General features: G+C 42.0%; 1 protein-coding gene across 2 annotated transcripts in view; it reads right to left on the minus strand.

Annotated features, from left to right (window-relative positions):
- trim44 (tripartite motif containing 44) overlaps nt 1-20,846 on the minus strand; it is a 53,906-nt gene that overhangs the window by 28,559 nt on the left and 4,501 nt on the right. For both annotated transcript variants that reach the window (XM_074632263.1, XM_074632264.1), the window contains exons 4-5: nt 11,477-11,761; nt 2,301-2,323 (exon numbers count right to left, since the gene is read on the minus strand). In XM_074632263.1, the coding sequence (XP_074488364.1) occupies nt 2,301-2,323; nt 11,477-11,761 (308 nt within the window). The remainder of the gene's footprint in view (nt 1-2,300; nt 2,324-11,476; nt 11,762-20,846) is intronic.

A 20,846-nucleotide genomic window follows, 5' to 3' on the forward strand; every position in this document is an offset into this window, starting at 1 on the left:
TGTAGTGAGAGACCCTTTTTTTTTTTACTAGACCTCACTGTATAGAATGACCTGTGGTGACCTCTAGGATAATCACAGCCTCATGAAACTTTACAGCCACAGACTACAGACCTAGGGCATTCAGAGGATGCTGGATTGACACTAAGGGGGTTTCTGAGCAGTTGCCAGAACACAAGCGTCACCATCCAATCGCCGAAAAATGCAATTCTTGCAGAAATCTAAATACATCCAGATAATAGATATTGTTCTGATTTACCTATTAGGCACATTCATGCATACAAAATACACACATGCAAATAAAGAGACAAACACATAGACATACTGTACACATGCAACACAAGACGAACGTGTATAAAAGGCACAATTTCAGAGACAGAGATGGAAAGGGAGGTGAGGGGGTTAAAGCCGAGGAATGCAAGCGAAATTTGCAATACATCACATTAGAGGCGGCAGTGAGAAGGTTGGGCTGAGGGGAGTAACACAAGATTTATATTCAGAGGAGGACAAATCTTGGCAGGCATGGAGTACCCATGTTAAGAGGCTTGGGGAGAGGCGGGGGATCGTATTGATGCGGAAGTCCAGGAAAGATGCGCGTGGGTGCAGGATTGTTGTCCTGTGGGGATGCTCTGTCTACAGCAGCGATACGGGGCTCAGACAGCGGATTAGTGTTTCTGCTCCGTAATCAATTTGCTGTCTGGATCCCATTGCACATAACCCTAAACAACCACTCCTTGCTTGATCTGCTAATTTTTTGTCCTTGAGCTCCTTCTCTCTCCCTCCACCAATTTCACGTTATCTCCTTTTTCACCTGTTCCCCCTTTGGTTGTTTCCCCTTCAGACCTTAAGATGACCAATCTCTATCGCTGTAATAAACTCACACATGAAGCTGACCAGAATTTACTTTTATCATTTATTTTTTTCTACTAACTTCCCTTTTCCTAGTATTTCTCTCTGAAAATGTGTCATCTTTCACTAGCCACAGTATATTCTGCACCCGCTGCATTTTAGGGCAATACTAGGGGGACTCTGGGAGTAATTATATCAGTGTGTGTGTGTGTGTGTGAGTGTGGGTGTGTGTGTGTGAGTGTGTAGAGACGTAGAGGTTAACCTTGACCAAGGGCAAACTATTCGCTCCATCTCACCCTTGGGTCCAAGCTCGCTGCCATCTGCTCCAGAGCGGGGTCGTAATACTGGCTGACCAATCAATAACATATTACATGTTGGCACCGTGCACCCAGCCATGGTCGTGACTTTCTTTGCTTAGCAAGGCACATTACACCCCAGAGAGGAAATACAGTACATTTCCCCACAAGCAGACAGCGGTGCAATATCAATAGTGCAAAGTGAAATTAAAAAATGAATTTCTCTTTGCAGAAAATATGCATGTTTGTGCATGAAACATGTATTTTGTGGCACAGAGGACTACTTTTGTATTCAGCCTTTATCTTAAATAAAGTCTCACAGAAAAATACAGTTCTTTTTCTCTGAGGACAGATGTGCTAAAGGTGTCTGTGTGTCTGTGTCTGTAGATGAGGAGGAATACTTTGAGATGAAAGCCCAGAGAGACAGCCAGGAGGAGAGACAGAGACAGCAGGTGGTGCTAGGAGCTGCTGCTTCAGCGGGTGAAGGAGGCAGAGAGGTTTTCGTATCAACAGATCAATAAGTGTCAGACTGGGAGAGGACTATCCATTTCAGATTGTCTGACACAGACGGAGATAAAGGTTAAGGATGTAGTCTAGGCAAAACAACAAAAAAAAGACCCCAAAAAACTGTAAATGCGGCTGAAAAATAATATGACTGCGTCTGTCCAGTCCAGTTTCTCAACCTCCCTTACACGTACCTGCAGACACACATAATCACCATACTAATGTAAATACGATGCTGCATCAGAGGGCGAGACTTGACCCTACTAATCACACAACAGCTTGTCTTATTAAAGCGCACACATACTGTATACAGTATGCATGCATATAAACACACACGTACACACACACAGCTCCAGCCTGTCAGCCGCCGTCCACAGCCTTCTTATTGGACCAGGCAGATTGTCACCTCTTCTGATTCCAGCAGGCACACACAGATGAGAGCTACTAATTGCCTCGCTGGGACACCGACGTGACTCGCATGTGACCGGAAAGCTTTGGAGGCATGGGAGGCTTTATGCTTGTAGGTGACTCTGTGTCTGTGGTGAGTTTGTGAGTTGCCGGAGTGAGTCATGAGATGGGAAAAAAGACTTGGAGGGTGTGTGTTAAACTATCCTGTTATGAAAAGGTGAAAATGAATCATACTGGCAGTCTTACCTTGGCCTGGCGTCAATGTCGCGCTGAAAATAAGGTGGAAAAAGAGAGAGAGAGAGAGAGAGAGACACAGAGAGAGAGAGAGAGAGAGAATTTTAAATCTTTGCACAGGTGTTGTAGATAACAAATAAAAAGCCAAAGAACATAATTTACATCAACTTGGTCCACAGCTGGCGTGGCTCCTAATCTGACCAATTAATTTTCACTTTCATCCACCAGTTGTGCTCGCGTATATTCATGAGCTTTTAATTAAAGGAGCAGTCTGGAACAAAGCATCGAGTCAGCCGCAGACATTATTCACGTGCTGGCTTCTTCCTGTTTAATTGTGATTGGGGATTTAAAGATTTTTTCCGTGTCAAAATGATGGACGAGATTTGTTGACTTCGTATGTGACGGTGTTACACAAACATTGCAAACGGTTTATTCATGTTGCCAAATGAAAAATTAAATCACATTTCAGATTCTGTTAATCTCCAAAAGATGGAAATGCATTATTTCACAAGGCCTACCCGTAATATTTAAATCATAGCTATGGATCCACATACTCGGTATTTAGCATGCCAAACACACAGCTCCAGTATCCGTGTAACAAACTTGAAATCACTGTCATGTACTACAGCCAAACTACTTGTTAGACCGTTCATAATCTCTATTGGTTTATTTTCAGTCGAGAGGACCTTGAGCACAAGGCGGTCTCTTTTGTTAGCTTTCATATTCTGCCCAGAACTGACTGTACTGTAGCACTGGACCTTGACTAGCAGCGCTAAGATGGCTGCGCCAGAAAGGGATTTTGACACTGTGTAACTAACAGCGTCTTGAAGGCAGTGGCTCCTTGGCAGCACAGCAGATGAGAGCAGAGCTGACGAGCGGAGGCTGCGGCGGAGCACCGACTGGCTGTCTGCCTCGCTGACTAAGACTTGGCTCTAAAATTAATTAGGTGCAGATCTGGACAAATACCTAGTTTCAAATATTGGAACTCAGTGAGATTCTTGGTTTACCTTGTCAAACACTTGAATAGACTCAAAAGTCAATTTGGGAAGCCAGAGTGCAAAACTGACATTCACCAGAGAAGCTCTTGACTGGTTGCTGTAAGGCTGCACTCTCTTGCTGTTTGGTTGGTTGGTTAGCTGACCTACAGCATCAGCAGATTGCTGCTAGTGGCAGGTTTTAACACACCCAAAGGGAAGAAGACATACAACAGTTCCCTAGTCTAAGTCAGCTTTAAATTAAAACTGCAAATCCACTGTCTCATCTTTAAATATACCAGATCGTATGCATTAATAACACTTAAGGAGAAAGTTGACATATTTCTATTTATAACTAATTATGTTGCTGGGTAACAATATTTTTGGTAGATTTTTACAGACATTTTAGTCTACCACCCTTAACCAGTGAGCCAATAGGTGGACTGTACGTGGGATATCATTAATCAAGAGTTTCAAACTATTCTTAAAAGGCACAGTGTGTTTGCCAACATCTAGCGGTGTGGTTCCAGATTGCAACTAATTGAGTACTCCTCCGCTCACTCCTCAAACACTGTGGTAACGTGAGCCGCTCAGTGCATAACCATGGTAACGTCGTTCGCCTCGCTCAGAGGCCATCCTTACCATAATAACACTACTTTACGAGCAACGGAAGTCGGACGGCGGCTGGCGGTACCACGGTTTTGTACTCTGCGCCTCATGTTACTGCAGTTTCAGAAGGGTGTCGGAGAACTAAAGTGGCCTTGAGGTAACGTAAAAACGCGAAAGGCTCTCTTTAGAGTGAGCGTTTGGTTTCCGTTCTGGGCTACTGTAGAAACTAGGGATGAAACGGTTCAGGTAAAAAATCCTAACCGTTCGGTTCGCTAGTCACGGCTTGGGACGTATATGAATTGTTCGGTTCATTTGAAATAAGTTATAAGGCCGATTGTGTATTTTTTTCATGTAGAGTTAGGCTCCCGTTTATTGTCAAACTAGTAATCAAGGCCTATTGAAGGAGGCTAGGAAACGGGCGGACATGGGTCTTGATGTATGGGGTTTAACACTTGCGCATTGTAACTGAAGCTGCGGTTGTGCGTTGCTATTGGCTCAATTTTGGCGAGTGCAGACCAGATTTTACTGCGCAGGTGTTACCCAAAGATATGACGCGTGACCCAGCCCCCTTCTCAGTTGGCACGGATGAAGTGCAGAGTGCGGCTGTCACTTCGATAAGGAAATGGCAAGTGGACACGATAGAGTACATTTAGAGAATCCACCAGCATCGTTTTGCTCTGCTGTATGGGAGCATTACGTATGACGTAAAAAAGTGGTGGATAAAACGGCGACTGTGTGTAAGCACTGTGCAACACGTGTGGTTTATGCTAGCGGCAACACTCCGGTGTGTCCGTCATTAGCGTATGGAGGAGAGAGTCGGGTAGGAAAGAGCAACTCCTTCTCCCTGCAGCACTTAAACAGCCTCTACATGCAGACTCAGACAGGGCAAAAAACACAACTAAAGCATTGGGGAGGTTTACAGTGAAAGATATGCAGCCTTATGCAGTCGTGGAGGACGATGGATTTCAGCATATGATTAACGTAACGTTACTTGAGCCACGCTATAATATTCCCTCTCACCGTCACTTAAGCAGCACAATCCCTGTAATGTGTTTTATATTTATTAATTATTTTTAAATAACACAGAGGCACAGAAATCCAACCGTATTCCTTTCCAAATACTGCACTTTTTGAGTGGAAAAACTAATCTTTCAATTAAGAGCTGATAATCAGGGAATTGAGACATATGTTATACTGTTCTTTTTTTTTTTTTGTATAATTCTGGTTGAGCTTATACTTCAATTTATGTTCATGGCCTTAGTCTATAATTACGTCATATTTATATGAAAATAACAAAGCTTTTTTGTTTGCACTAATTACTGTAGAATATCTATTCTTTCAATTTAGATTTGACAATGAAAAAGTGTTTATGTTCCTTATGTAAGCCAAACCTTTAATGCAAACATTTGTTAACTTATTTTTGCCAAACAAATGAAAAGTCCGTTGAAATCAGAACATGACCTCCTCGCTGTAACATAAATGTACCGAACCGAACCGAAAACCGTGACCCCAAAACCGTGATATGAACCGAACCGTGAATTTTGTGAACCGTTCCACCCCTAGTAGAAACATGGCGGAGCAACACGGCGGATTCTTAGTTTCAGGTGATTACACACTAATGAAAACATAGTTATGAATATTATATTCCATTTTTTCCCTCAATGAGGTTATCCTACTAAAGAGTTGATGCCCAGACAATGCCTTGATATCTGCTCTGACATTATAATTAATACTAACAGGGTCATTCCTGGTGATCAGATGGAGTCAGATGGTATTCTTAATGTTAAAAAACAGAACAAACTTTGCTACTATTCGTCTGGTTTCAACCTGGCTGCATACAACACCAGTCCATTTGTTTTTGATGATTCTATGTAAGTAAGTGTTGAATTAGTAATGCACACTGTATTTCTTTGATATTTGTCTTGATTGCATTATATTACAACAATAAAAATGGAATGGTGTTATAGTCCCAGTTGTGTGCTTTGTTTTCATTTGGTCCGATTAAAGAGTTTTTTAGTGCCACTACCCACAAAATTGGAAGAAATATGCTGTTAGAGAGAAGCTGACGGCTATACGGAGCTTTGTTCCAACTGTAATTACCACAGTTACCTTTGCAACAGTCTAGAGAAAAATCCTACCTTCACAGCTGAATAATACCAGATTGAACATTTTTTATATTATAATATTCACATGGCCTTGGGCAGTTCAATTTATATTGTGCACAAATAAAAACTCAAGTCTCAAAGCTCCTGTAAGAACAACCTAGACTTGTGTGTCTGCCATCAAAAGATGCAACCCAAAGCTGCTCCATTCATAATTTAAAAACAATATCAACTTCATGGAATGATGTGCCCTTGAACAGTTTGAATGAGAGCCGAGCTATATTTCACAAGTGTGCTGTTTACTCCCACTACAAAGAATCTGCTGGGGCACAGCTCGGTAGAAAACTGCCGTTTATAATTAAATAGGGTACATTTGTATCCGTAATAAGTCCACCTTAATCTGTTTTTAGTAAACACTGCAATGATCTATAAGGAATACCTACAACAATGAATTAGTGCAGTCATAATATTAAAAATGTAGAAAAAAGTAAGTATATCATGAAATTAGTAATAAGTCTGAGGGCTTCATATGGTGCGCTGATCTGATACTCAGTAATGGTATCAGTTCAATACTGGCAAAGAAAACACTGGATCGGATATTGGAGAAATGCCCTGCGAAATGACCTGTCTTGCAATGTTTTGAGTGTAGCCCCGACAGAAAACGTAATGTGTGTGAATGTGCAATAGTGTTCTTTACAGAACCAACTGCCATCGTAAATGCAGGTCTCTAAACCAACTGGGTATCTGACAGTCAGCGCTAAGTGACTTACAGCGGGAAGAGGAGAGGAGAAATGGCAGAGTGTTTTGTCTTTTTCATGATTGTAGCTGGCTGCCGTTTTATTTTACTTTACAAACCTGACATTGCATAACATTACGTAACGGCGTCGCTCCAAAACGAACTAAAACGACTAATTTGACTAGATGTGAAAACTCTTGGAGAGAGAAGAGAGAGACAGCAGCAGATGATAAAGAGGTAAACAGTGCACGCACTACACTGCATTAACTGTATCTGGAAATTGTGTGCATGTGAGTGAAAGGAAACCCTTTTAATATTTCAATAAACTCTTAACATACAGAGATGGAAGAAAAACTCAGATCTATACTTAAATAAAAGTAGTAATACTACAGAGTTAAATACTAGCTACAAGTAAAAGTCCTGCATTCAAAATATTAGGGCTACTCAGGTAAAAGTACATAAGTATTAGCATCGATATATACTTATGTACCAAAAGTAAAAGTACTCATTATGCAGAATAACACAGTATATATTATACTATTGTTTTTTTAACTATTGATGCATTAATGTGTTCATTACTTTAAGGTTGCAGCTGGTAAATGTGCAGCTTATTTTAATGACTTTATATACTGCTGGGTAGTTTAATCTATAATAATACATCATCAATTATATTTTGTAATAACCGGAATCTGTAAAGTAAATACATTTAATAAATGTATTAATCTTAGTTGTTTAAGAGAGGAAAAAAGACGGTATCGGATTGGTAATCAGTGATGAATTATTCTTAAATTATCATTGTTTTCAAATGGTTTCAAACAAAACTATTCTCAAACATGCATTATATATTAAAAACTAACAAAACCGATATAAAGCATGCGTTGGAAAATAGTCTTAACAAAGAGATTCATCTTATTTAAAGGTAGAGCCAGCCTCCGTGTGACCTGGGTCCCGACTGAGTCAGGGTTGGGTCACTCCCAGTGCTGATGAGGCATCCTGGCTTTGTTTTCTTTTGCACTCTGTCTGTCTGTGTACCAGTCACGCAGAAAGATCAGTTCCTGTCCAGGCAGTGACATATAAATGTTTTTTAATTACTGTATAGTCATCAGGGAATGTTCAAGTAAACACACGGTGTGATAGTACAAATGAGTACCTACTGGCACTTTTTAATGAAAATGTGGAGACAGAGTATTTTGATAATAAATGGACTCAAACTGAGACAAAGTTTCTTAATATATTCTCCCTCTGGCTCCTGCTGATTGGTCAATTTTCTGAATGTTTTTCTCATCCCCGCTGACCCTCTTTGTTGTGTGTGTATGTGTGTCTACACCTATGTCTCCCTGCGCCCGCATTAAAAGTAAGACGAGAGATTATTAACTGAACCAGTGGTAATTTGTTTGTTGACCTCAAGGAAAAAGACTCACCTCAATTATGTGGTTTAATCTTTTGGGAGCGGTTTAAAGGGAGGGCTTTGTGCAGGTGAGACACATTTTACATCATAGTTGCTCCATTTCACAGGCTTGCTGTTACACGGCTGCGGTATGTGAGCTTAATATTTTTTTCCAAAGCAGCAGCAAATGCTTTTCTCACTTGGCTCTGAAGCTGTGGTCTCTTCTTTTTTTTTTGTAAAATGTTGGAATCACGTCACTACTTTCAAAAAGTGATTGAGGGTATGACTGCACCTCTCTGGCAAATAGGATTAGGTAGTGCTTTACAGGAGGATAAATCATAAATAATAAAAACATATTGAAATATGTATTTTCATTCAAACAAGGCTAAAGGCAGTGGCTTTGTTTCATTGCAGTCCATTTATTATTTATTTTTTTTGGTATCAAATCACCTTATATCTTGGTTTCATTCATGGATTTCAAATCCCAAACACTACTTCACAACAGTACAGGACTTTTGCAACAAGAATAACTATAGAATACACACTACTGCAGCTGGTGGTGGGCTGTAGTGCTGAAACAACAAATGAATCGATAAGTAGATCAACAGAAAATTAAATCTATTTAAAATATGAGTGGTGGTCCCTTCTTTTCATACATTGTACACTATTGTTTTTTGATGGCAAGACAAAAAAAAAGAAGTAATTAATCAAAACAATTATTGGTACTGGTAGATTATTCAGACACAGTACTGTTTCCGCTCTAGTACTACTCTACACAGTTCAACAGAACTGCAGTAAAGAGGCGAGTGAATGATTGTAGTTCAACCGTGCCATCTGTAGACACTGCCACTATGAGACAGACAGACTAACCGTGATAGAGTGAGGCGAGCAAGTAGGAGAATTAATGTGTGAGCCAGTTGTTCTCCGGATCCACGAGGCTCTCTGTCTACACATCGTAAATGTTTTACCGAGGACAAAATAGCTGCAGGTGTTGGGGAGTTCGGGGGGGATTTGATGCAACGACTGTTCTGGTACCCCCCTGGTCCATTCACTCCAAATCTCAGACTACACATACAACTCAGTTTGAACATTAAAGAGATACATCATTGCTGGATAAGCAAAGTGCTGCATAAGCCCCCTCTCTACGCCTACACACACACCTCTCCTGTGACCACACATTTCCAAATAACACTGCCCACTCCAGCAATAACTAACACGCCAGAAACAAACAGGGTAAGCATTGGCATTCAATTAGGGCCTTAATGAACCTGGCTCGCCACGGATTCATTTCTCAGCTAGAAAAGCAATCTGCACATCAGCTACCACCATTACCGCAAGCCTCCCTGGTCCTGTGTAGCATCACCAGGGAACACTCAAGCCTCCTTTTCCTGACTGTGGCGACATAAGTATAGAGAGTGACAAATGGGCCAATGGGATATTTTAATTTGGCATCTATAAGCGGTAAAAAGCCTCCACTTCAATGTTCAAATGAGAGATGAGGGAGTGAAGTGCTGCAGGATCTGAAGTGGCGTAAATGCGTTAGGCATAGCACTTCTGTCTGTGTTAACGTATGGGAATGTATGAATTATATACTGTAACTGCACACACGAGTACAAATCAGCACTTTGGCATGAGAACCTTGCTTTGACTATGTAAAAAGAGAAGGGAAGAGTGTACGCAGCTGCTGTGTTCAGAGCTGACAAACACTGTAGCCAGAGGACAAACAGTTACACTTATGCTTCATCAGCCTACAGCTCAGGATTTATTTGCATCTAACTACCTGTATCACACTGACACAGCTGACTGTATGAAAGGAAAACTGCATTTCTCTGCATGAGCATAATGTACGCCCGGATGAATACAGCCGGTCTCTCCTTTCATTTGGAACAAAACTGTGCATAGTGGCACCTGTTTACCATATTCATTTTTGCCATAATGACTATGCAGCAGATGCCACAGTCATTAGGAAGATAATCCTTTAAGTTGAAGGCCTGGGATCAAAGCCCCATGGCTGCAAACATCCACCCTGCGTAGGCGTCTTTGAGCAAGGCACCAGGTCTGTTTGTAGGTTAGGCCACATCACAAGCGAAATTGAAACAGGTTGCCCTTACAGCATGCACTGTAAAGTTGGATACACATGATCAGCAACATAACAGCTTTCTGCCAGGCTGCAAATAGTTTGTAATTGTTTATTGACAAGGCATTAGTGTCCAGTTTTACAACGCTGCCCTTATTAACAACTTTGGCACCGTGTTTAAAGTTTACGTTAATTAATCATCGACCCTGTTTGCTAGTGTTCTTCCAGAGTGCTCAGAGCAGACCTAGTCATGTGATGTGATGTTCTCATTTAAGGTGTCAGCTTTGTTTAAATACGGGCCTCCAGATCTAATTGGGTATTCATTCATTTTGGTAACCGCTTTCAAGCCTCAGCAAAGATTTTGTTCACAACCAGCTGAGACTGCTGCTATAGAAATTAAGTTCTAATCCAACTTCCACCTCTAAATCCTGTGGATCCAGGATAATTGGTCAGACAAATCCACACAGGTAAAAGTGTTAAAGTTTTTAAATCCTACCTTAAAGGTGCAATGTGTCAAATTTGGCCAGAATTTTAGTTTAAAACATTAAAAAAATGAACTAATAGTGAGTCACTGTAGCGTCCAGTCTGCCCTCAGTCCAACATGAGAGGACCAAAAAGTAGAGCTGCTCTGAGGGCTTGTCATTCGCGTTGATGGTACAGGGTCCGTGTACGTTTTAATAGTTTGTTTATTAGACTAAATCCAAAGTGGCGGAAATGAGAAAACGACTCATATTTTTGTTTCGACCACTTCGCCGGGAGTAGGGCGGGCGCAGGCTCTGGGAGATGGACCTTCAGTTAGCGGTTATCTGTAGCAACTCGCAACGACTGGGTGGGTGTAACGGCTGCTACAGAAAGTTTGCAGGGATCAGTTCTCAAGTTCTCAAGTTGCTGCTACAGCACCCAGAGCTGCCGCACGCTCTCCTCCCGGTGAAGTAGTTTCCTGGTGGCGGGGAGGACGAAACGAAAATACGGTCGTTTTCCCGTTTTTCTGCCACTTTGGATTTAATCCAATAAACAAACTATCAAAACGTACCCGGACCGTACAGCTTATGTAAAGCAACAGTACGAAGATAAGAAGGAGAAATGGTGTGTTTCGCAGTAGGCGAAGCGTCCAAGCTTTAAACATCACACCATATAAATTATGGCATGCTGACTGTCAGTCACACTGGGCTTCTGTGACATTATCAACTTGTCAACTTTTCTGCCTACACTTACTCTAACTGTGCAGATACACACTGCTTGTTGTACAAAAGCAGTTTAAGAAGCAGAGAAACGACAATAAGGAAAGGAAGGTTCTCCTCACCTGCGCTCTGTGGGCTGGTACTGCTACGAGGGCCGCGGCTGCCATCGCAGGACCTAACGCTTCGGCCTGTTCCAGCAGGCACAGCTGGTGTGTGATGTTGGCCATCTCTTCCTGCAGGCGCTCGGTCTGGACGGAGATCTCTGCGATTTTCTCAGCAGCGGACGCCGTCAGGAAGGCCTCTTTGAGGTCGACCAGGTGAAGGGTCCTCTTCTCCTCCAGACGCACCAGTCTGCGGAGCTCATCAAACTGCGTGTTCACATAGGCCTCCAGCTCCTCTGTCGACATCTAAGACATGGAGATGAGGTACAGGAGACGGAGAGGGGGGAGAGCATGAGTGAAGGAATGAACTGGAAGTTAAGTAAGGAAGTCCACAAGCTACCAAGACGGAAAGAGATATACCGGGCTGCCGTTTCAAATTAACCCTGAAAGAACCACTTCAGTGTATGTATGAAGTAGTGAGTTGAACTCAGAAAACAGAAGCAGAGACGGACATTAAACTCAAAAACAAGTAAGTAAAAGATGAATTGAACATTCAGATGCAAAATAGAGGACATATGGAATGACAGTATACACAGTATAGGGGCCAGAAATACAGACTTCTGTCTTTAACTTTGACATGAATACTATTTTAATAAGCCCACTGGTCTCTGTCATGCAGTAGCTAATTGATAGCACGAAGCAGATCCCCTGGAGGTAAACTCCATGCATCCCATCTGTAGATAGAGACCTCAGAGGATCCTTCTACCACAGCAAACCATCTGTTTGGCTTTCAGGCCAACCGAACTGCTCACTGAGATACCCTTTTTAATCCATTTCCCTGTTCCCCCGATGAAGCTCTCTTTAGCTCTGACTCATTACGTTAAAACACCTCAATAAACAGACGCCTCCCTACAATCCTTCCTGCTGAGATGTCTCCACCTCCAACACAGATGCTGTCATGAGGCAAAACACCCCAAAGCCCCTTGTCATGATCTCTGCTCCTGAATATGATATAATTGCTCCAATCTATGAACATCAGCTGCTCCGTCTCTCCTCTTCCCTTGAGCAGAACTTCACTCTCTTCCTTTTTATCTATTTTATCTTGTTTCCCCTCAGCCTCCCTCTCTCCAGTGAAGCAAGGAATCATCAGTCTTTACTGAGGTTGGCAGAACCGCGGTCCCTAGGGGCCCAAAGTTTTATCATGTATATGCCATTTCTGCACAAGCAATCAGATTCTCCAAATTGGCCATTAAACCAAGCGCAAGAGGTAACATTTTTAATTTACTTTCTTTGTATGAGCAGAGAAAAAACGTGCGCATCGTTCATTCTGAATCAGGCACAGAGACTGTGTTAACACCACAATTGGAAAGCGAGATTCGTTTTCTGTTTTTGCTTCACCAAAATCAATACTCTGACTATATGTCTGATGAATTAGGAGCAATAGACTACAACCGCATTGGACGAGCAACATGTTCCATTCCTTGTCCAGATACTCAAGTGAAATGCGTCCTTGAATGTGAAAGACTGGAGAGAATGAAGCTTTGCTTTCCAAATCTATCTTCCTATGCCTTTGGAAGTTCTTATACTTTAACACACAGAGCAATAGAAGGAAGTGCTCAAATATAATAAATCCTGCTAAATTACAGTATAGGCTGATTAAATCTTTTAGAAGACTCATCAATTTAAACATAAGCAGCAAACACTTAAAAAACACATTAAGAAATGACAAGGCATTTACTAGCTCATTTCGTATAGTGGGACACGAACTTAATGCTTAAGCTGTTGCTTATGTTTGGATGTCTCAGGCTTCTTGCTCTAAGTTGGCTCTGATTGAAGTGTCATGGACACCGTGATGGATCAGCATCTTCAATATTCGAGTTCAATTCCCCTGCAAATCTACTCCAAATACTCCTTTTAAAATTATTCAATTTTAAAAGCTTTAACATCTGATAGGCATTTATAATCACTTAGCTGTCAATTTGTTCAATGATATCTGCAGGATGAATTCATTAACAGCGAGCAGTAGCGGTAATTACTTCATTAGTTAATTCCATGTCAGGCGTAGCTTTAGCATTCAGTTACCATCATGAATACTGATGGAGTTCAATTTTAGCTATTTATTTTAAACGGCTAGTTTATAAATGACTTAAAGCGAGATTACGTAACTTTCAAAGTCTGAAATTATACAATCTTCCTTGAATTCATGACCAATAGCTAATGGCTAATGTTACACACATGTTTTCTAACCTTAAAGTTACATACTTTATATATTGTGTTGTAACTGACAATACTGAGTCAGTTGGCACTTTACCTACACAAATAAGTCATTCAGTACATACGTATTAATTAAAAGAAAATCTGTATCTGCATATTCTGTTCTTTTGTGGTCACAACCAGGCGGCAAAAAGTGAAGCCAATGCTGAAGTGCCTTAAACTTGCATTCTTTCTAATAGCCAGCAGGGGGCGACTCCTCCTCTCCTGATGTTCATTTAGTAAATGATGGTCCCATTTAGAGTCAGATAGACCATAAAGCAAAGTATGCTTTAGGGCGTGGCTACCTTGTGATTGACAGGTCGCTACCACAACGTTGTCCAGTCTGGGTGACGTCTGTGTTTTCCTCTAAGATCTTTAACCCTTTCACAGTGTGTTTTCGGTTCATGAAAGTTAATTGTAACATTTTGGTCGCCTAAAAATGTCTTATTCAGCACGTCACTTGCAAAAATCCAGGATGGCGACAGCCAAAATGCCAAACTGGTGGCTTCAAAACGGCAGTCCACAAACCAATGGGTGAGGTCACGGTGACTATGTCCACTTCATATATACAGTCTAATGTCGCAACAGGCTTTAGAGAATGGAAAGAAAGCAGTAAGCATAATTCATAAAACAACAATGCTAGCCACGAGTAAAGCTACAACATGAATGGGGAGGACAGAATTGCAACATAAATCTTATCGTCTTTAGTATCTCATCTGTGATGAAAACTGACACATTCCATCATCACATCTCCTGATCTCCAAGACCTCCACAGAACCCCCTGCCCTCTAATCAGGTCCCTGTGGCTTCTGTGGCAGATGGGAAGCGTGATCCTGGCTCAGTGCTCTTTGTGTCTGTGGAGCAGCAGCCCTCTGCCCTTGGACCTTTCACTCAGTGACGGAGTGTCTCTGAGAATTTGCCCAGCTAGTAAGGGAGGAGCATTCATGCGTGCTAATCATCATTTGCATTGCTGCAAACTGAGGCCATGAAATGAGGCCTCGGGAGAGACAGCGGCACGATGCTCGCAAGGGCAGAGTTAGAGTAAGGACAGGATGAGAGAGAGAGAGAGAGGGAGCACAGGCTGAGGTAGCAGATTAAGAATGTTAATTTCTTTTTCAAGCAAAGGTAGGACGTTAGGCAAGCAGATTAGGAAAGCCAATTCTTTTCCAGTCATGTTTCTAACATGTCTCGTATTATCACTGCAAAACCGTTCATCTGAGAAATTCAGGGATGATGGTGGTACTGCAAGCTAATGCTAAAAAGGCCTGTGTCAGTTCCGGCCTCATAATATGCAATGTAATCTGCATTGATGCATGTTAACCAAAATGTCCGTTTTAAGCAGAAAATGCCAACGTGAATCTTGATTTCATTACTTTATGAACAATATATGGGAGATGTGAGAGGTGGGCTGAAAGTTGAAATTCCAAGGCTGACTGAAAATGTTTCCTCAGACACAGAAAGCTGGCATCTGTGGCTTTCTAAAAATAAAACACTTCTTATACTTTCCAGTAACACTTTATGTGATTACAATCTAGCAAGACACTCAAATAGAATTAACTTCACACACTAGTGTACTCTGTTACTGGTTATAAAAAAAGTTGTGCTACTCATTAGTGCTGATGAAAAAACTGCAGAAAAAGAACCAAAGCCCTCGGGATGAAAATATAGCAGTGTTAAAAAAAACAAAAAAACAGTGTCGCATTACTTTAGTGAGACATCAGGACACACTAAAATGGAAAACAAAAGTCAGCTAAAAACAGCTCACAACAAATATCAAAGTAGCTTCATCTTTTAATCTTAACCTCTTCAACCGCACACACACTTCAGTGGGTCCATCATTACAAATGCGTTTTTGTGGACAAATGCATTTTAATTTCTCTTTAACTCCCAAAGTTTCAACAAACGGCAAATGTGTTGTGAATTTATTGGTTGATACAATGGTGGAGACAAAATAGTGCCGTCTTATTTCCCTAAATTTAAGCATCCTGCAGCTTCTGAAGTGATAAAAACTGCAGATAAAGAATGTATTTTTTGAAAATTGGCAGAGAGAGACTTTGATGCTGCTTAAAAGGGAATTTTTAGGATCACTAGAGTTCAAACGGTTAACTTTCTTTGCAATCAGAGCCGGTCCCGCTGCTTTATTCAGAGGTCTGTTTTTGTGTGATGCGTTTTAAAAAAGGCTTAAAAAGCATTAATAGAACATTAGGAGTAAATGGATTTGAACTGTCCTTGCCCTTGGCAATAGTGGCCCCGTTCCAAGTGAACACTACTCTCTCACGCTCTCTTTTATCTCTTCCAGAAATTAGATTCTCCAATTAAACCCCTAACACAACACAGCAATACAAGTTCATTTGAATAACATCAGCTCTCCAAAAGTCATAGAAAGTAATAGAAAAGTCAGGAAGTAAGGGAAGTTAAAAGGGGGGAGAGGAAAAATGAGACAGAAGGCCTTTGGTTTTATAATAGCAGGGTTTCAATATCCAGCACCTTTTTATTGGTTTTCAGTGAAGCAATGTCAGCCAAGCAACTTTCTGGGGAATGATACCGAGTAATTCAATTAAAATGCTGTGAGTGGAGATAGAAAGGGCATGACAGCCTTAAAGAGCAATGGGAGAGGGGGGGTAGAGAGAGGACGGGGAAAGGGTGGAGGAAGAAAAGGATGAGGTAGAGAAGGACAAGAAAAAGCAGGATGAATAAACCTAACAGCAGCAGCCAAGTCTTTTCATGCCTCTCCCGTCTGTTCCTCAGCCTCGGCTCCCTAAGACAGCTTTAATGTGTCTGCTGCTCTTGTAGGTTTTATGAGGCAGGGAAAATGGATGTAGCTACTGCACACACATACACATTTGTGACTGGGCTGACGTTGCCGTGCTGCCTTCCAGATATCCGACTCCTCTCTCTGTAGCGGTGGAGAGCGGCTCCACGGGCGGCGTGTGTCCTATACGACACCCTGCCCGGCAGAAAGTGAGTAAATAAAACATGAGAAGCGAGATAACTATGTCGACTACCTGCTGTCCTGGTATGAAGCCACAACATGTTTCACGTATCGTTTCCACCTCTTTGACGATAGGAAATGTAAGCTGACTGGTTGAATGACAGACGGCAGTCCAGGGCCCTTCCGTGTCACGTTACGCCTCTGGTCCTCCATTAATATGTATGCAGCAACATCACTGTCTTTTTGCATTATATTTTATACCCCTGTGGGGATCGGAGATGGGCTTTGAGAGATTCAAATCCCCACACCTGCAGCAAAGTACATAATTACATAATTAAGCTGGCTAGATTTAATAGGCAAACACCAGCTGAGGGTTAAATTCACCCTTCACCTCCTCACAGATGGCAGCTGACAACTCTTCCTCTCTGAAGTCCTTTAGGACGTCGATACCTTTGGCGTCAGATTTCATGTCATATGTCGCGAGCGCGATAAAACTCGCAAATTATATTATTTCACAGGTGCAGATAGTTGCTGCAACTCGCACGATACAAGTCCTCGCATACCAATTCAGCTGTGAGCGAGAAACAAAACATAGGGAGAAGCAAAGAATGGCATCTGCATTTAAAGAACTTAACAGAGCAGCCACCATGCATGAGAGAGTGTCTGCTGGGGGGCATACACACTCTCACAGCTAACTCTGCTCACCAAGTTGAGCTCTGCTAGTGCCAATTGTAGACTTTTGACAATTTGGAATTAGTTCATTTTTTATTATCAGCGCCCGCGTTCATCAAATAAAAAAAACAACTAATATAATTATAGTTATTAATACTTCGTAGGGTGATGGACGCTACAATTGTAAACTGAAAGTGAAAGTGTCTGCTCCGTACGGAGTCTCAGCACAGAGTAGCAGATTTCACACACTTATCATAGGACGAGAGTGAGTTGACAGACAAGATGACAGTGGAGAATTTGGTGTCAAAGCGAAAAGCAAAAGCACCTACTAGGCAATATTTCAGATTTAAACCCGCTGCTATAGGGGAACCATAAACTTTTGGTATGAAACTATGCGAAGGACGGAGCGGTTAGAGCAGGTGCGAGTGGCGCAGAAGCGCCAGCGAAAGCTCTTAAGTTCAAAATAAGCTCTCTACATATATTGAGCGTCATCTTTTCTTCTAAAATGTCCGGTGTAAATCGGTAACACCGTTGTTGTCATGACTTTATTAACCGGTGGGAAAATGTCCTCACCGTGGCATCCCTAGTGAGTTGCAGTCAACAGCTGCTGTTTTATCGCGCTCACGACATATGACATAAATCTGACGCCATAGATATGACGCAACTTAACCTTCTCCAACTTCTGTCTGTCTCCTTTTCTTTCTGGTCTCCGTCTCTCTCTCACACACATCCACACAGCGTTCCTCACCAGTAGCAGTCACTCTGATGGTTGCCTGTCATGCATAATAAGAAACGTTGACATTTGAGAGTGCAGAGAGGACACGCTGACAAATCCACATAATGGTCTCTCACACAGTGGCCTGTGAGTGAGCAGGTAAGTGGTTTTCACCGAGCACCGCTACAGTGCAGCAGCACAAGACTAAATGTCCAGGAAGTCCTTGGGGCAGCATTGATATTTCAGTATGATAATAGACATGAACTCGGGTGGGGTGCCGGCTGCCAGTAAAAGTGTTACCTCTTGCAGGCCAGTCAAATTAACCTTCTACATTATGCCACTGTGCTCGGGTCACATCTCTGCAGGTACTGAGCTATGCTCCCGTGTGCCACTGCTCTCCGGTGGGTTCAGACACAGTATTATAAGCAGAGCATAAGGCGTTGCAGGGGTGGTTGAGAGGGCAGGTGCAGCCCCTGTCGACGGTAAGTAGCTGAGACCGTAGCTGAGACACGATCCTGTCGCTCACCGTTACATCTCTCATCTCACTGCACAACGCGAAACTGTCTGCGGTCAGGTTTTATTTTCAGTGGCAGAACATGCACCCACTATGGCATCTGTGATGGAAATACAGTCACTGTTTTCAAGGTTGACTTGCCATGGAAATTCAGTTTGCAGCTTTTGTTTTGGTTGAGATGAAGAGAAAGGCGACTGTGAGCAAAATGCACCAGGCACCGTGCTTTTCAGACAGCAACCTGGTGAAGGTTGGGGAAAAATGTTGAAATAGGGTTATGATCGTTATTTCAACTAGTGACCCTTAATTCATGTCTTTGTTCCACATGACTGACTGAGACAGTCTGAGTGGCACAAACAAATTCACTCAAAGTCACTTTTCCACCCCTCAATACCTACCGTGGAATGTGCTTTTGCACAAGACTGCACAAGTTAACCTTGCACGGCAGCTGGATTCTCGCAATGTCACGAGATAACGCAGGGGTCGCAGTATCAGATGTCACACGAAAATCCATCTTGTCAGACTTTAAGTAATGCTTTTGTGTCCAGCTCGCCAGACAACATACCAATCAGCGTCCTGCAAGGAGTTACTGCGGCTACGGGCGTGGTTTAGGTGTACGAGACCTGAGACCCAGTGAGACGACTCGGAGAGGCGTCTGTTGGTTCTAAACAATGGTGGCTCCTAAAGAGGTTAGCGTAGATACTGTAATAGCATCAGTTATATCAGAACCGGAGAGTATTTCTTCATTGAAAGAAGAGCAAAGAACGGCACTGAAGGCGATGTTTTTGGCCTTCAGTTAGTTTTGCTTTTGTTAGTTTGATTGACAGATGGTTCATCCAATCACCTGCCAAGTGTTTTTTAAAGTGAATGACGTCTTCTCTCAGGGTCGGGTTATGCACAGGTGCCATCAGTATAAAACTACAGGTCATCCTTGCTGGCATGAGTCACAGTGGCATCCTCCGGTGCTGAGAAATTAAGCCAACATGGAAGTGCCAAAAACTGCAGTTCCTCAAATGGCCACTTGAGGCTGGCTCCAAAAGCGAGTCAATCCTCATAGCCGAGAGTTAGACTGTATTGCCACTACCATTACGGCGACGGCCAGAGCCGCCCACTTTGAGCTTCACAACAGCTCCTCAGAAACCTATGCGTTACGTCACGGAGACTACGTACACATTTTATACGGTCTATGGTATGAGTACAGAGGGGTGTGTGTGTGAAAAGATTTCACAAGTGAACAGATAAAGTGAAATATCTGTGCACTGCAATGCAGTCAAATACAACAGTCCTGTAATAAATATTAACTTTGTGAATGTTAGAGTTGATTCATCACTATGGTCATTTCTGAGGGTGTAATGAGTATTAGTATTGGGCTACATGGTATTGAAAGGTGTCTTTAATTGTTTGTCCACCTCATATATTTATGCGGAGGCGTTAAATATATTAGAGACCCCTTATAATTTAATGCAGTGTATAATCCACCCTCTACATCCTAGATTGAACACAAGGATTTTTTTGTCAACTTAACAAGTTCAACAAGAGTTTAAAAACAGCTAGAGGGTATTTTGTATTCCTCTCCACTTTATACACGACTATGACTAAATAGTCACTTTGAAAATACAACCTCTGACTTGGCAAATAAGTGCTGAGTCAAAGAAGTGACATCAGCTGAAGCCTGACAATGACATGACTCAGTAATCACACAATGGTGCCATCACTCCTACGCTTCAAGCAGAATTATATCTGCAGAAACCCAATAGGCCAGGTCTGCGATGTGTCAATGGGGCGGCATGATAAATATATGGATTGAAATAATTGGCTCTCATGTTTACTACCCAATGCCTTTATGACATAATCTCTTTCTAATCCCTCTTTATCTCGTTCTAGACTGCCGTGTCTCTACTGCTGCAGTCTCAGTACCGCTGCAGTGTTTACTGCTGTACCCACTGAATTAGAAATGAGTAATGGCTCGTTTTTTTTGCTCTGTTATGGCTCCCCCATATCTTGATACCAGGTTCAACCGAGGTTTCTTTTTTAACCTTACTAGAAACCTATAAAACTAATAAGATGCTATAGACACAACCTATTTGATACAAATACACATTTAGCTTTTTTGAGATGGGACAAAAATAATAATAACATATTCATGGTCCTCAAATCAGATCGTCACCGATCCAAATTGGACTTGGTAGTTAGGAAAGTCATGGACTGCAGAAACTGAAATATAGAATTGTATTTAAATATAAAAATGGACCTGCAGGGTCTGCAGTGTTAATTTGTCAGGCGGACAGACACATAGAGACCCACACAC

This window comes from Sebastes fasciatus, chromosome 4, assembly GCF_043250625.1.
Source record: "Sebastes fasciatus isolate fSebFas1 chromosome 4, fSebFas1.pri, whole genome shotgun sequence".
Classification (NCBI taxonomy): Eukaryota; Metazoa; Chordata; class Actinopteri; order Perciformes; family Sebastidae; genus Sebastes; species Sebastes fasciatus.